Genomic DNA, 18655 nt, shown 5'->3' with positions numbered 1-18655 from the left:
GCCAGAAAGTTGGGAGCACAGAATTGTCTAAATGTCATTGTATGCTGTTGTGTTAAGATTCCCCTTCACTGGAATAAAGAGGCCTAGCACGAACCATGAATAACATCCCCAGTCCATTATTCCTCCTCCACCAAACTTTACAGTTGGCACTATGCCTTGGGGCATGTAGTGTTGTCCGGGCATCTGTCAAACCCAGATTAGTCCACCGATTAACCCATTTCATGTTTCATGATGCTCCCGACAAAGTTATCGTGCTGACTTTGCTTCCAGAAGCAGTTTGGAACGCGGTAGTGAGTGCTGCAACTGAGGACAGATGATTTTTACGCGCTTCAGCACTCGCTGGTCCCGTCCTGTGAGCTTGTGTGGACTAGCACTTCGTGGCTGAGCCGTAGTTGCTCCTAGATGTTTCCACTTCACAATAACATCACTTACAGTTGATCGGGGCAGCTCTAGAAGGGCAGAAATTTGATGAACTGACTTGTTGGAAAGGTGGCATCCTCTGACGGTGCCACCTTGAAAGTCACTGAGCTCTTCAGTAAGGCCATTCTACTGCCAATGTTTTCTATGGAGATTGCATGTCGGTGTGCTTGATTTTATACACCTGTGAGCAACAGGTGTGGCTGAAATAGCAGAGTCCACTAATTCGAAGGGTGTCCACATACACTATATATACAAAAGTATCTTAAGATGAATCCACTAAGTTGCTGTGTGTGAGTGTCTGCTAAATGACTAAAATGTAGAGCGAGGAGAGGAGTGAGATCAGCAAGGCCATGATGTTGGAACTAAAACACAGATCAGGTCAGACTGAGGGTTTACACTGATAGTTTAGTTTGTTAAATAACATGCTGCTGTTTCCTGCCATGCTTCCTCTGGTCAACTCTTTCAACTCAAAACATTTCACATGTATCAGAATGTGGACTGTTGTTCTATCGTTCTATTCCATTGTACTGTGTTGACATCTGTGGGGCGTTTTCAAGAGATTGTCAAATAAATATTATAAGTATCTGGTTGTAATATGATCACCTCTTTAATAGCAATCAGAACTACTAATTTCCGATTATTCCATACAAACAATTGTGCACTTCAGCTCTATCAGAGTTATACAGCAAGTAACTGCAGCCCCCATTCTCATTGATGGGGCTGTAGTGGAGCAGGTTGAGAGCTTCAAATTCCTTGGCGTCCACATAACCAACAAACTAACATGGTCCAAGCAGACCAAGACAGTCGTGAAGAGGGCACGACAAAACCTTTCAAATCAAGGTATGGCAACTGCTCGGCTTCCAACTGCAAGGCACTACATAGGGTAGTGTGTACGACCCAGTACTTCAAGCTTCCTGCCATCCAGGACCTCTATACCAGGCAGTGTCAGAGGAAGGCCATAAAAACTGTCAAAGATGCCAGCCAACCTAGACATAGACTGTTCTCTCTGCTACCCACGGCAAGTACAGGAGTGCCAAGTCTAGGGCCAAGAGGTTTCTAATCAGCTTCTACCCCCAAGCCATAAGACTCCTGAACATCTCATCAAAGTGCTACCCAAACTATTTGCATTGACCCCCCTCTTCTACACTGGTGCTACGCTCTGTTGTTATCTGTGCATAGTCACTTTAATAACTACCTACATGTACATATTACCTCAATTACGTCGACTAACCAGTGCTCCCGCACATTGACTCTGTACAGGTACCCCCTGTATATAGCCTCCACATTGACTCTGTACCGGTACCCCCTGTATATAGCCTCCACATTGACTCTGTACCGGTACCCCCTGTATATAGTCTCCACATTGACTATGTACCGGTACCTCCTGTATAAAGTCTACACATTGACTCTGTACCGGTACCTCCTGTATATAGCCTCCACATTGACTCTGTACCGGTACCTCCTGTATATAGTCTCCACATTGACTCTGTACTGGTACCTCCTGTATATAGCCTCCACATTGACTCTGTACTGGTACCCCCTGTATATAGCCTCCACATTGACTCTGTACCGGTACCTCCTGTGTATAGTCTCCACATTGACTCTGTACCAGTACCCCCTGTATATAGCCTCCACATTGACTCTGTACCGTAACACCCTGTATACAGCCTCCACATTGACTCTGTACCGTAATACCCTGTATATATCCTCCACATTGACTCTGTACCGTAACACCCTGTATATAGCCTCCACATTGACTCTGTATCGGTACCTCCTGTATAAAGCCTCCACATTGACTCTGTACCGGTACCTCCTGTATATAGTCTCCACATTGACTTTGTACCAGTACCCCTTGTATATAGCCTCCACATTGACTCTGTACCGGTACCTCCTGTATATAGTCTCCACATTGACTCTGTACCAGTACCCCCTGTCTATAGCCTCCACATTGACTCTGTACCGTAATACCCTGTATATATCCTCCACATTGACTCTGTACCGTAACACCCTGTATATAGCCTCCACATTGACTCAGTACCGTAATACCCTGTATATAGCCTCCACATTGACTCTGTACCATAACACCCTGTATATAGCCTCCACATTGACTCAGTACCGTAACACCCTGTATATAGCCTCCACATTGACTCAGTACCGTAATACCCTGTATATAGCCTCCACATTGACTCAGTACGTAACACCCTGTATATAGCCTCCACATTGACTCAGTACCGTAACACCCTGTATATAGCCTCCACATTGACTCAGTACCGTAACACCCTGTATATAGCCTCCACATTGACTCTGTACCGTAATACCCTGTATATAGTCTCCACATTGACTCAGTACCGTAACACCCTGTATATAGCCTCCACATTGACTCTGTACCGTAACACCCTGTATATAGCCTCCACATTGACTCAGTACCGTAACACCCTGTATATAGCCTCCACATTGACTCTGTACCGTAATACCCTGTATATAGTCTCCACATTGACTCAGTACCGTAACACCCTGTATATAGCCTCCACATTGACTCAGTACCGTAACACCCTGTATATAGCCTCCACATTGACTCTGTACCATAATACCCTGTATATAGTCTCCACATTGACTCAGTACCGTAACACCCTGTATATAGCCTCCACATTGACTCTGTACCGTAACACCCTGTATATAGCCTCCACATTGACTCAGTACCGTAACACCCTGTATATAGCCTCCACATTGACTCTGTACCGTAATACCCTGTATATAGTCTCCACATTGACTCAGTACCGTAACACCCTGTATATAGCCTCCACATTGACTCTGTACCGTAATACCCCGTATATAGCCTCCACATTGACTCTGTACCGTAACACCCTGTATATAGCCTCCACATTGACTCTGTACCGTAATACCCTGTATATAGCCTCCACATTGACTCTGTACCGTAATACCCTGTATATAGCCTCCACATTGACTCTGTACCGTAATACCCTGTATATAGCCTCTTTATTGTTATTTTACTGCTTTGTTTATTTTTGTTACTTTTTTTTTTTACTTGAAGTTAAGAAAAATAAGTGTTAAAGCATTGTTGGTTAAGGGCTTTATAATTAAGCATTTCACTGTAAGGTCTACACACCTGTTGTATTCTGTGTTTGTGACAAACACGATTTGATTTGAAATGCCACCTTCTGCTGCTTGACAAGCAGAGCTCAAAGGATGGACAATTAACCTAAACCACACATACTTGTCAGGTATAGTACATTTTTATGTCACTTAAATCTCCAATTAGTGGTGGCCAGTGTTGAGAGAGAAAGGTGTAATCCAGCTGTTTCTGCACTGTAATGCATTGGAGCAGGCTATGCTTGCCCTCCAGCTGTGAATGGAATGTTTGAAATGGAACAAAATGACTATTTCTAAAAACCTATAATGTGCTCTGTCATAAAACTCTACAGTATTCTGTCATAATGTTCTACTGTTCTCTGCCATAACATTCTACTTTACTGACATAACATTCAACTGTACTCTGGCATAACTTTATACTGTACTGGCATAACTTTCTACTGTACTGGCATAACTTTCTACTCCATGTTTTATTAGTGTGGACAGGACATCAACCTGAAACTCTTTTTCCTAGTAAGACAAGTATTTCTGCAAGTACCACCCATGTGACTGAAACCTGAATTTCCACTGACTAGTCTCTTAGTGTGTTGACTAGGGTCCACACCTGCTGAAGGACAGGTATGTCTGTGTGACAACATGCATCTCTGCATGGCAGATATCTCAGCTTGGATGTCGGCCCACCACCTATCATCACATGGTGTGATAGCGAATAGCTACTGTGTCATGTTAGTATGGTTGTGACTGTGATAGGGAATAGCTAGTAGCTACTGTGCCATGATAGGTCTGGTCCATACCGCGTTATCCCCAGTCTTTCCAGACAGGATGGCCCTGGCCTTAGCCTTAGTGAGGGGGAAGTATTTGAGATAGGACTCCAGCAGCAGCTTGGCCAGGCTCCTCAGGTCGGCAGCCTCAGGGTGCATGATGTCCATGTCAGTAGAGAACTCAGCTAGGAGCTTCTCCTTCTCAGCCTGGGGCATCCGTCCAAAACGAATAGCTGTATGGGAAACAACACAGATAACATTATCAGATCAATAATGACAAACCTCCTGCCATTGACAACTTAGATGGAAAACTACTGAGGATGGTAGCTGACTGTGGCCACTCCTATCTGCCATATCTTTAATCTGAGCCCAGAGGAAAGTCTTTGTCCTCAGGCCTGGAGGGAAGCCAAAATCAGTCCCGCTACCCAAGAGTGGTAAAGCAGCCTTTACTGGTTCTAACAGCAGACCAATCAGCTTGCTTCCAGATCTTAGCAAACTGTTGTAAATTTTTTTTGACCAAATACAATGCTATTTCTCTATAAACAAATTGACAACAGACTTTCAGCATGCTTATAGAGAAGGGCACACAACATGTACTACACTGACACAAATGACTGGTTGAAAGACAATAAGAAGATTGTCGGAGCTGTCCTGTTAGATTTCAGTGCAGCCTTTGATATGATTGACCATAACCTGTTTTATGGCTTTTCAACCAAGCCATATTGTAGATTTAGAGCTATCAATCTAAAAGCTATCAATCTAGAGCTAACAATTTAAAAGTTTTATTTAATGGCAGCCTCTCTAATGTCAAACATGTAGGGTGTGGTGTACCGCAGGACAGCTCTCTAGGCCCTCTACTCTTTTCTGTTTTTACCAATGACCTGCCACGAGCATTAAACAAAGCCTGTGTGTCCATGTATGCTGACGATTCAACCATATACAGTACCAGTCAAAAGTTTGGACACACCTACTCATTCAAGGGTTTTTCCTTTGTACTATTTTCTACATTGTAGAATAATAGAGAAGACATCAACTATGAAATAACACATATGGAATCATGTAGTAACCAAAACAGTGTAGTAACCCACTAATTAAAAATATATTACAAATTCTTCAGAATAGCCACCCTTTCCCTTGATGACAGCTCTGGACACTTGGCAATCTCTCAACCAGCTTCACGAGGAATGCTTTTCCAACAGTCTTGAAGGAGTTCCCACATATGCTGAGCACTCGTTGGCTGCTTTTCCTTCAAACTGCGGTCCAACTCATCCCAAACCATCTCAATTGGATTGTGATCGGGTGATTGGAGGCCAGGTCATCTGATGCAGCACTTTATCACTCTCATTGGTCAAATAGCCTGTACACAGCCTGGAGGTGTGTTTTGAGTCATTGTCCTGTTGGAAAAAAAATGATAGTGCAAACCAGATGGGATGGCGTATCACTGCAGAATGCTGTGGTTGCCATGCTGGTTAAGCGTGCCTTGAATTCTAAATAAATCACTGACAGTATCACCAGCGAAGCATACTCACACCACCTCCATGTTTCACGGTGGGAACCACACATGCAGAAATCATCCATTTATCTACTCTGCTTCTCACAAAGACGTTGTAACCAAAAATCTCACATTTGGACTCATCAGACAGATTTCCACAGGTCTAATGTTCTTTGCTCATTTTTCTTGGCCCAAGCAAGTCTCTTCTTCTTATTGGTGTCCTTTAGTAGTGGTTTCTTTGCAGCAATTCGACCATGAAGACCTGATTCACGTAGTTGCCTCTGAACAGTTGATGTTGAGATGTCTGTTACTTGAACTCTGTGAAGCATTTATTTGGACTGCAATCTGATGTGCAGTTAACTCTGGATCTTCCTTTCCTGTGGTGGTCCTAATGAGAGCCAGTTTCATCATAGCGATTGATGGTTTTTGCAACTGCACTTGAAGAAACCGTCAAAGTCCTTGAAATGTTCCGTATTGACTGACCATGTTTTAAAGTAATGATGATGTAATTTGTCTTTGCTTATTTGAGCTGTTCTTGCCATATCTTCTGTGTACCACACCTACCTTGTCACAGCAAAACTGATTGGCTCAAACACATTAAGGAAAGAAATTACACAAATGAACTTAACAAGGCACACCTGTTAATTGAAATGCATTCCAAGTGACTACATCATGAAGCTGGTTGAGAGAATTCCAAGAGTGTGCAAAGCTGTGATCAAGGCAAATGTTGACTACTTTGAAGAATCTCAAATATAAATAATGTTTTGATTTGTTTATCACTTTTTTTTGGTAACTAGTCTAAATTTGTTATTTAATAGTTTATGTCTACCCTATTATTCTAAAATGTATAAAATAGTCAAATAAATTAAAACCCTGGAATGAGAAGGTGTGTCCAAACTTTTGACTGGTACTGTACATGTCAGCAACCACAGCTAATGAAGTAACTGAAACCTTTAACAAGAAGTTGCAGTCAGTTTCGGACTGGATGGCAAGTAATAAACTGGTCCTGAACATCTCTAAGAATAAAACATATAAATTAAATGGTTGTAAAGACCAGAAGAGGTCTGTCCATAGTGAAGAGATGCTCTGCTTTTTTGATACCACACTCCAAAAAGGAAATCCTGCAGGCTCTTGTTTGGTCTTATCTCGATAATAGTCAAGTCATGTGATCAAGTGCTGCGAAGAAAGACATTCTTAAGCTGCAGATGGCCCAGAACAGGTCTCTCTCGTCTAAGAGTTGAGGAGCGACTGACTGCATCACTACTTTTAATGTTGTCACGCCTGCGCCCACTCCCTCTCCTGCAGACAGGCTGCCCATCATTACGCACACCTGTTACCATCATTACGCACACCTGTTACCATCATTACGCACACCTGTTACCATCATTACGCACACCTGTTACCATCATTACGCACACCTGTTACCATCATTACGCACACCTGTTACCATCATTACGCACACCTGTTACCATCATTACGCACACCTGTTACCATCATTACACACACCTGTTACCATCATTACGCACACCTGTTACCATCATTACGCACACCTGTTACCATCATTACGCACACCTGTTACCATCATTACAGGCATCAGCACTCCATTGGACTCACCTGGACTCTTTCACTTTGTTGATTGCCCCATCCATATCTGTCTGTTCCTCAGTTTGTTCCCAGCGTCAGCATTAATGTAGTTTTGTTTCCCGTCCAGACGCTGTCCGTGTTTTGTTGCATGTTCGTTATTTATTAAATGTTCACTCCCTGTACTTGATTCCCATCTCCCAGCTCCTGTCCTCACAAATGTATTGACAATTCCAAATGGTTTGCAAGTCAACTTGCACACAGCTCTGACACACAAACTTAACTGACCAGACATGCCACCAGGGGTCTTTTCAGTCCCTAAATCCAGAAAAAATGATATTATATAGAGCTATTATTGCATGGAACTCCCATCTCATTATGCTCAAATGAACAGAAAACCTCGTTAAAAAAAACTGATGAAGCAACACCAACGTTTTTCCACTATTTAACTTAGATTGTGTGTGTGTGTGTATGTATTATATATTATGTCCTTGAGCTGTTCTTGTTTATTGATGTTCTGTGTAGGCCCCAAGAAGAGTAGCTGCTGCTTTCACAACCGCTAATGGGGATCCTAATAAAATACTCAATTCCATATACAGCGCAACCCTCAATCTTCAAACTACAGAGTATCTCCCCAAACCGTCCTCAGCGCCATCGTCCATGTCTCCACTTGTGTGTGTGGTATGTAAATGTGGATCTCATCACATCTGACATGGACAGAGAGTTGTGAGAAACATTAACAAATAAATTGGAAAAACAGGCAATTTAATATTTTGTTTCTAGTTCTGTAAACCTGATTATTAAAACGGATCATAATAATCAGTAACAAATAAATACTGACTCAAAAGAGATTAATGGTTGACGTCACCAGAGTGGCTAGACAACTGATTATTGTATGACTTCCCATCACGTTTGACCTTTATGCACCTTTCTACAGTGTGCCATTACTGTCAAATACCAATAGCAGTTATTGACCACAGTTTCAAGTGTCATTAAATGACAAATATCAAGTTTAGGAAGACAGAGGTTGATTAACCAGACTTTTTTCCCCCTCTGATTGATAGAACGGATAGGTTGAACTGGAGCTTTGTGAATGGTTTTCTGTCTGATTTACCTCCAATCTGTGTATTTACCAAAATCTCTAATACAGGTTTACATGTATATTACATTATATGTCTAATACAGGATTATGTTCCCCTCTGCGTCAGTCAGGCGGCAGGACAAGCCGTTTCATTTAGAAGTCAACAGTATTGTCGGCCTGTTATATGTGGTTAAAGCTATGTCTAAACCTGTTTTTGTATAATGGTGACTTGCAGAGTAATACATTATCTGGTCTATCAGCCATCACACCTTTTGTAAATGTATACGTTGCTCCTCCTACGCCTGGGCACCCAGCCAAGCACCATGACACAGCAGAATCTACAGCCAGCTACCTTTTGTAAATGTATACGTTGCTAATAATAATATAATAATATATGCCATTTAGCGGACGCTTTTATCCAAAGCGACTTACAGTCATGTGTGCATACATTCTACGTATGGGTGGTCCCGGGAATCGAACCCACTACCCTGGCGTTACAAGCGCCATGCTCTACCAACTGAGCTACAGAAGGACCTCCCACGCCTGGGCACCCAGCCAAGCACCATGACACAGCAGAATCTACAGCCAGCTACCTAGCGCTAGTGTGTGTGCCTACGTGTGTAATCCTCTGTGAATCATTGATGAAAACACAACTCCCCTGGCAGATTTCACTAGCCACTACAGCTTATGATGGGATGTGAGAGTGACTGTATATAAGGAACAAATTCAGATGACCCTGCCACTACAGGGACTACACCTGGACTAGAATCACATGACTTTCTCTGGGAGAAACCTTGCCTCAGAGCGAAACGTATTTGACTCAAATCCCTGCCACTCCATTTAACATATGATACTTACATTTACATTTATATTTAAGTCATTTAGCAGACGCGTTAGGTTACATTTCATTGGCCTACCAATGTAATAGCAGTTGTACAATAGCATACAATTCATATATTATCCTACGTCTTGATCGTACCAGTTTGCTTTGACCCATTTAGTAAGGTATATTCTGTTCGACTGCTTTAGTGTGATATATTACATTCGACAACTCGTGGATGCCATTTTTATGTCTCTGTGTCCAGTACGAAGGAAGTTAGAGTTAGTTCGCAATATTATGTTCGACAGCTTGAATATTATATTCGACTGCTTTATTATGATTTATTATGTTCGTCAGCTTTAGTATGATAAATTACATTCAACACATGGATAACATTTGTATGTCTCTGTGTCCAGTATGAAGGATGTTAGAGGTAGTTTTGTGAGCCAATGAGTTAGCACAATGACTGGAAGTCTATGGGTATATGCTAGACTTGCTGTCATTGTGCTAACACTAGTTAGCAATTGCACTAGCGTTAGTTAGTAACTTCCTTCAAACTGCACCCAGAGACAAACATTTTTTCCATGAGTGCATCCGACTCTGGAGAAGTAGCTAAAGGGCCTCTGATTAAAAATCCCAAAGTATCCCTTTCAAATCGAATTTTATTGGTCACATGCGCCGAATACAACAGGTGTAGTAGACCTTACTGTGAAATGCTTACTTACAAGCTCTTAACCAACAACACAGTTCAAGAAATGGAGTTAAGAAAATATCTACTAAATAGACGAAAGTAAAACATTTTTTTATAAGAAGTAACACAAAATAACAAGGCTATATACAGGGGGTACCGAGTCAATGTGCGGGGGTACAGGTTAGTCGAGGTAATTTGTACATGTAGATAAGGGTAAAGTGACTATGCTTAGATAATAAACAACGAGTAGCAGCAGTGTAAAAACAAAGGGGGGGAGGGGGGGGTGTCAATGTAAAAAGTCCGGATGGCCATTTGATTAATTGGCTTGGGGGTAGAAGCTGTTAAGCAGCCTTTTAGACCTAGACTTGGCGCATTTTTTGGGCCTTCCTCTGACACACCTATTATTTAGGTCCGGGGAGGCAGGAAGCTACCCTCTGAAGCACCTTACGGTCGGATGAAGAGCAGTTGCCATACAATAGTGAAAGTGAACAGGTGGTCACGGGTCAGATGACAGAAGAATGGAGGACACTGAAGCAGAAATTCCTTTAACCACAAAGTGGTATATTTACTGGGTAGTTTGTCTGTGCTGCATCACAAAGGAAACAAAACAACACGTATCCAATCAAATCATTTTCATTATTAACATGAGGTAATTCAGTTCAAAAATAATTCAATATGAAGCTAGATTGAGTAACTCATAAACATAATCATGATAATGCAAATAAATTGATCAATTATTCAATCTATAATATCAGTGTGATATCAAAATTACGTTTCATATTTCATACTTTCAGGTTTGTCTAAATATGTACGTCATTTCTTTACAATTTAACCAGATATCAATGGCATAATTGGCCTGTGATGATCTGTAGGGCCTTGATCATTGTCCAATGACATAACACAATAGATTTGAAGTGTGCTCTCTAAGCCGCGTTCTGCGGTAATAACTACAAAATAGCCTCCCAACACTCTACTCTGCAAATCTGATGCAGTCTATCACAGTGGCATCCATTTTGTCACCAAAGCCCCATATACCACCCACCACTGCGACCTGTATGCTCTCGTTGGCTGGCCCTCACTATATATTCGTTGCCAAACCCACTGGCTCCAGGTCATCTAAGTCTTTGCTAGGTAAAGCTCTGCCTTATCTCAGCTCACTGGTCTCCATAGCAATACCCATCCACAGCACGCACTCCAGCAGGTATATTTCACTGGTCATCCCCAAAGTAAACACCACCTTTGGCTGCCTTTCCTTCCAGTTCTCTGCTGCCAATGACTGGAACAAATTGCAAAAAAAAAATCACTAAAGTTGAGGATTTATAATCACCCTCAATAACTTTAAGCATCAGCTATCCGATCGCTGCAGCTGAACACAGCCCATCTGTAAATAGCCCATCCAATCAACTACCTACCTTTTCCCATATGTTTTTCTGCTCTTTTGCACACCAGTTTTTCTACTTGCACATCCTAATCTGCACATCTATCACTCGTGTTAATTGCTAAATTGTAATTACTTAGCCACTATTGGCCTATTTATTGCCTTACCTCCTTCATTTACACACACTGTACAGATTTTTCTATTGTGTTATTGACTGTATATTTGTTTATCCCATGTGTAACTGTGCTTTTGTCACATTGCTTTGCTTTATATTGGCCAGGTCGCAGTTGTAAATGAGAACTTGTTCTCAACTGGCCTACCAGGTTAAAATTAAATAAATAAACAATAACTGATGGCCCGCTCTCCCGATCTCAACAGATAGTTCAGATGAAAGATTCAGTGGAGTTACGTTGATTTGTGGACGCACAGAATGTCTGGATTAGACGGAGTTGGGGAATAGAAAGCTGCAAGGTTAGGCGGTGGCCATTACCTGACCTAATTAAAGCACTCTGGGCCAGCTGCGCAAGTGGCCATCAAATATAGGGCGATTCCACCAACTTCATGAGCCTTTTCTACAAACAGCATTCTCACATAGGTGTGTTCCTTTGTCCAGGTGGGAAAGGGCAGTGTGGAGTGTGATCAGTGGATCTTTTGGGGCAGGTATGAGAATTGGTGTGGGTCTAGGGATTGGTGTTGATGCCATGACCGGCCTTTCAAAGCACCTCGTGGCTACAGACATGAGTGCTACGGGGCGGTAGTCATTTAGGCAGGTTACCGTCGATTCTTGGGCACAGGGACTATGGTGGTAACTTGCCAGTTGGTCCGTGCATGCTCTGAGTACACGTCCTGGTAATCTGTCTGACCCCCGCGGCCTTGTGAATGTTGATAAGTTTAAAACCGCTTAAGGATTCGCCCATTTTTTCCCATTTTCACCTAAAATGATATACCCAAATAGCTCTGTAGCTCAGGACCTGAAGCAAGGATATGCATATTCTTGATACCAATTGAAAAGGAAATACTTTGACATTTGTGGAATTGTGAAATTAATGTAGAAAACCACATTAGATCTGGTAAAATATTTTTTTGTACCATCTTTGAAATGCAAGAGAAAGGCCATAATTAATTAATCTAGCCTAAGTGCAATTTAGACTTTGGCCACTAGATGGCAGCAGGGTATGTGTAAAGTTTTAGACTGATCCAATGAACTATTGCATATCTATTCAAAATGTTGTATCAAGACTGCCCAAATGTTTCTCATTTGTCTATTCATACATTTTCAAGTTCATAATTGTGCACTCTCCTCAAACAATACCATGGTATTCTTTCACCGTAATAGCTACTGTAAATTGGACAATACAGTTAGATTAAAAGTTGTGCTCACATCAGCTACGGAGAGCAGGATCACACAGTCATCCAGAACAGCTAGTGCTCTCATGAACGATTCAATGTTGCTTGCCTTGACACGAGCATAAAGGCATTTAGCTCGTCTGGTAGCTCTGTGCGGCTGGGTTTCCCTTTGTACTCTGTAATAGTTTTCAAGCCCTGCCACATCCGACAAGCATTAGAGCCGGTGTAGTAGGATACAATCTTAGTCCCGTATTGACGTTTTGCCTGTTTGATGGTTCATCGGAGGGCATAGCAGGGTTTCTTATAAGCTACCGGATTAGTGTCCCGCTCCTTGAAAGCAGCAGCTCTGTTCCCATTATAGCTTTTAGCTCTGTGCAGATGTTGCCTGTAATCCATGGCTTCTGGTTGGGATATGTACGCATGGTCACTGTGGGGATGACGTTGTCAATGTACTTATTGATGAAGCCGGTGACAGAGGTGGTATATTCCGCAAATTCCATTGGAACCTATTCCAGTCTGTGCTAGCAAAACGGTGTTGCAGCTTAGCATCCACTTCATCTGATCACTTCCATATTGAGCAAGTCACTGGTACTTCCTGCTTTACTTTTTTCTTGTTAAGCAGGAATCAGGAGGATAGAATTATGGTCAGATTTGCCAAATGGAGGGCGGGGGAGAGCTTTGTATGCGTCTGTGTGTGTGTAGTAAAGGTGGTCTAGAGTTTTATTTTTTTCCCTGGTTGCACATGTGAAATTCTGGAAGAAATTAGGCAAAACGGACTTAAGTTTACCTGCATTAAAGTCCCGGCCACTAGGAGCACTGCTTCTGGATAAGTATTTGCTTATGGCCTTATACAGCGTGTTGCGTGCTGTCTTAGCGCCAGCATCGGTTTGTGGTGGTAAATAGACAGCTATGAAAAATATAGAAAACTCTTGGTATATAGTGTGGTCTACAGCCTTGGGGTACTATACCTCAGGCGAGCAATACCTTGAGACTTATTTAATATTAGACATTGCGCACCAGCTGTTATTGACAAAGTCGTAGCTGTTCTGTCCTGTCGATGCACGTAAAACCCAACCAGGTCGATATTATCCTTGTTGTCGTTCAGCCACGACTCAGTGAAACATAAGATTTTACAGTGTCCCGTTGGTAGGATGATCTCGAACAGAGATCATCCAGTTTATTTTCCAGTGATTGCACGTTGACCAATAGAACGGATGGTAGAGATGGGTAACACACTCGCCAATTAATTCTCACAAGACACCTCGGTCTCCACCCCCTGTATTTCCGTCCTTTCGTCATGCAACTAACTGGGATTTGGGCCTGGTCTCGGAAGCAGTATATCGTTTGCGTCCGACTCATTAAATATCAGATCTTCATCCAGTTGGAGGTGAGTAATTGCTGTTCTGATATCCAAAAGTTATTCATAAAAGAGACAGTAGCAGCAACATTATGTACAAAATAATGTGAAAAAACGAACAAAATAGCAAAGTCTGTTAGGAGCCCGTAAAACGGCAGCCATTCCCTCTGGCGCCATTATATTTTAAGGTTAGGGTTCGGAGTTGGGGGCAGGGTTAGCTAACGTGTAGCAAGTAGTTGCAAAGTTCCTAATTAGCCAAAATGCTAAAGTTGTCCGTGATGAGATTTGAACACGTACGTTTGTGTTATACGTCTACCTATCTACCCTGACCAACTCCCCCTCCTTTAGTTTTGAACTTTTTACTAAATCATGATCATAGTGTTTCTTGGTAGTGTTAAACAAATCTACTTTGAACCATATTTGTGAGGTTTATATTTTTGTTTATGTCATAAAAATGAAAACACCTGTACCATGTCAGATATAGAGTTGAAGTCCCAATAATACATTTTACATGCATCACAGAAGATTGAAAAATAAAAGCGTTTGACAAAATGCAGTTTCTTTTAAACAATGTCGATTAATTATGAGAAATATTAACATTCCACCCTTGAGGTTACTAGAGGGCAATTTGGTAATTTTACTTCAGGAAAGTAGTCTACGTAACCTATTGTCCATATTGTAATTACTTCGCCACCATGGCCTATTTATTGCCTTACCTCATTTGCACTCACTGTATATAGACTTTAACTTCTGTATTATTTACTGTATGTTTGTTTATTCCATATGTAACTGTTGTATGAGTCGAACTGCTTTGCTTGATCTTGACCAGGTCGCAGTTGTAAATGAGAACTTGTTCTCAACTAGCCTACCTGGTTAAATAAAGGTTACTAATTAGTGTCTCAGATGTACATTTACGATGTTAAGTAACCTAACATATCATACTAAATGGCATGGATTTTTGTCAAATATGATCTCTACCCGGCACAGCCAGAATAGGACTGGCCACCCCACAGAGCCTGGTTCCTCTCTAGTTTTCTTCGTAGGTTCCGGTCTTTCTAGGGAGTTTTTCCAATTAGTAGTTAGTCTTGTCCCATCGCTGCAACTGCCGTACGAGAGCCATGAGTTCTCCGGAATACGACCCTGCCAACCTGCACTGCTTCTTGACACACTGCTTGCTTAACCTGGAAGCCAGACACACCAACATGTCAGAGAAAACGCTGTACAATTGGCATCCAGGAGTCAGCTTGCAGGCACCCAGCCCGCTACAAGGAGTCGCTAGAGCGCGATCGGACAAGGAAATCCCGGCCAAACCCTCCCCTAACCCAGACGACGCTGGGCCAATTGTATGCTGCCACATGGGTTTCCCGGTCATGGCTGGCTGTGATACAGCCTGGGATCAGGGTCTGTAGTGACGCCTCAAGCACTGCGATGCAGTGCCTTAGACCGCTGCGCCACTCGGAAGGCCCCTTTATAAATACATTTGAGTGATTCATTGTAATGTTGGTTCTTACCATTGTGAGACATGCCCACCACCAGGCACTTTTGAAAGCGACAGTACTGACACTTGTTGCGGCTCTTCTTGTGGATGCGACAGTGCAGGTCACAGTGGTCATAAACCAGCTTCAACCGGATGGTCCGACGGAAGAACCCCTGGATATAGAGACACACAGGTTTTATTAGAGAAGGGAGAAACATAAGAAAATAGTCATTGTAAATGGGCACATATTGACAATTCTTCTGTTTTTTCTCTTGGTGGTTCTACGCCTTGCTCTAAGCAGTAGGAAGCAGGTTATTCAGTTGTGATGACCCTCCCACTTAGTCTGCCGAATTCTCTCTCTTTGCACTTGTTTTCCTTATTAGGATGCCGGTGGGTGGAACCGGGAGGGTCGTCAGCGACATGGGATACACCTGGGCTGGGTTTGTCTCTGGATAAATACACCTCTTCCCCATTCATTGAAGAGACTCTCTCCAAGCAGACACACTGATAGTGTGGTTGTGGCATTTTTGTGGCCGTTTCGTTCGTTTGCTTTGGCAATTTTCAACACCCCTTATTATCACATTTATGCACGCAAACACTCACTTACACTACTGACTACACACACCATTGTTAATTGTATTTAGTTTACTTCAGTTAATAAATATATTTTGTTATTCCTTATCTCCAAGTTGTCTCCCTTTTTTGTTAAGAACTTCGAGCCGGTTCGTGACAGTCAACCTTTTTATCTGTTGTTGATTATGAAGATATTCTTTATCAAAGTGCAGCTACTAAAACTCTTAAACCTTTGGATGCCATCTACCATAGTGCCCTTTGTTTTGTTATAGCTGACCGTTTTGATACGCATCACTGCATCCTGTTTCAAAAAGTTGTCTGGACTTCGCCCATAGATTTCTACATCACTCTTTGTTTACAAGGCCCTACTTCATAAACTTCCATCTTATCTAACTTTGCTTTTGAAGTATAGACACCGGAGTTGCCTAACCTGTTCACAGGATTGGTTTACTTGAGGATCCTAGTGTCTCAACCGAGCTAGGTAAATCTGCTTTTAGTTTTAATGCACCATATTATTACTGTAACAAAATTCAAAATACATTTAATCTTAATGTTCTGGTGCCATTCGGGCAATTTAACCCCTTCAAGACAAGTAAAGACATCTCTCCAACCCTCTCATATCAGCACTTCCCTATAAATAGAACTGTTGAATATTGGCCACTGACCACTTCTTGTTGTGTGGAGCGAGTTTTGATTGTAGTGAGCTCCATCAACAAGTTGTAGCTAGCTCCCCTCTCCCCTTTGTCTGTGCCCCAAATGTGTAATTCACACTGCGACCTGTGATGGGGTGGCTTGCCCAGTTAACCATGTAATGGACCTAGCTAGCTAACTAGCTACCTAGCTAGCACAAAACATGGTACAAAAATGATTGGGCACAGACAACAGTACAAAGGGCAAGAAGGTAGAGACAATACATCTTGCGAAGGAGGCATAACTGTAAGTAAGAGTGTCCATGATTGTGTCTTTGAATGAAGAGTTGTGGATAAAACTGTCCATTTTGAGTGTTTGCTGCAGCGAACTGAAAAAATGAGCAACCCAGGGGTGTGTGTGCTTTGGGGACCTTTAACAGAGTGTGACTGGGAGAAAGGGTGTTGTACGTGGAGGATAAGGGCTGCAGTAGATATCTCAGATAGGGGGGAGTGAGGCCTAAGGGTTTTATAAATAAGCGTCAACCAGTGGGTCTTATGACGGGTATACAGACCTGACCAGTTTACAGAGGAGTATAGAGTGCTGTGATGTGTCCTATAAGGAGCCTTGGTGGCAAAATCTGATGGCCGAATGGTAAAGAACATCTAGCCGCTCGAGAGCACCCTTACCTGCCGATCAATAAATTACGTTTCCATAATCTAGCATGGGTAGAATGGTTATCTGAATCAAGGTTGGTTTGGCAGCTGGGGTGAAAGAGGAGAGATTAAACCAAGTCTCGATTTAACCTTAGCCTACAGCTTTTAAATGTGCTGAGAGAAGGACAGCGTAACATCGAGTTATACTCCCACGTACTTGTATGAATTGACACTATTCAGCTGAATCAAACTTGTTACCGATGTAACAAGCATTTTTCTTTTAAATTTACTCAGCTGTGTAGTGCTATGGCGAAAATGAAAAACCAGGATCAGGAAACATTAGTCTAGAGCTAGGACTACTACAGGACCAGGAAACACTGCTCTAGAGCTAGGACTACTACAGGACCAGGAAACAGTGTTCTAGTGCGAGGACTACTACAGGACCAGGAAACACTGCTCTAGAGCTAGGACTACTACAGGACCAGCAAACACTAATCTATGGCTAGGACTACTACAGGACCAGGACACACTGCTCTAGAGCTAGGACTACTACAGGACAAGGATCAGGAAACACTGCTCTGGAGCTAGTACTACTACAGGACCAGGATCAGGCAACAATGCTCTAGGGCTAGGACTACTACAGGACCAGGAAACACTGCTCTGGAGCTAGGACTACTACAGGACCAGCAAACACTAATCTAGGGCTAGGACTACTACAGGACCAGGACACACTGCTCTAGAGCTAGGACTACTACAGGACAAGGATCAGGAAACACTGCTCTGGAGCTAGGACTACTACAGGACCAGGATAAGGCAACAATGCTCTAGAGCTAGGACTACTACAGGACCAGGACACACTGCTCTAGAGCTAGGACTACTACAGGACAAGGATCAGGAAACACTGCTCTGGAGCTAGGACTACTACAGGACCAGGATAAGGCAACAATGCTCTAGAGCTAGGACTACTACATGACCAGGAAACACTGCTCTAGAGCTAGGACTACTACAGGACCAGGAAACACTGCTGTAGATCCAGGACTACTACAGGAACAGGAACCACTGCTCTGGAGCTAGGACTACTACAGGACCAGGATCAGGCAACACTGCTCTAGAGCTAGGACTACTACAGGACCAGCAAACACTGCCCTAGATCTAGGACTACTACAGAACCAGGAAACACTGCTCTGGGGCTAGGACTACAACAGGACCAGGAAACACTGCACTAGTGCTAGGACAACTACATGACCAGGAAACACTGCTCTGGAGCTAGGACTACTACAGGA

The 18655-nt window shown here is 42.6% G+C and overlaps 1 protein-coding gene across 2 annotated transcripts in view; it reads right to left on the bottom strand.

Moving 5' to 3' along the window:
• pparg (peroxisome proliferator-activated receptor gamma) overlaps positions 1 to 18655 on the bottom strand; it is a 130839-nt gene that overhangs the window by 68276 nt on the left and 43908 nt on the right. For both annotated transcript variants that reach the window (XM_046338123.1, XM_046338119.1), the window contains exons 4-5: positions 15551 to 15689; positions 4326 to 4525 (exon numbers count right to left, since the gene is read on the bottom strand). In XM_046338123.1, the coding sequence (XP_046194079.1) occupies positions 4326 to 4525; positions 15551 to 15689 (339 nt within the window). The remainder of the gene's footprint in view (positions 1 to 4325; positions 4526 to 15550; positions 15690 to 18655) is intronic.

This window comes from Oncorhynchus gorbuscha, linkage group LG03 (genome assembly GCF_021184085.1).
Source record: "Oncorhynchus gorbuscha isolate QuinsamMale2020 ecotype Even-year linkage group LG03, OgorEven_v1.0, whole genome shotgun sequence".
NCBI lineage: Eukaryota > Metazoa > Chordata > Actinopteri > Salmoniformes > Salmonidae > Oncorhynchus > Oncorhynchus gorbuscha.
Note: the sequence above shows the minus strand (reverse complement) of the source record. Positions and strands in the feature narration are given on the sequence as shown.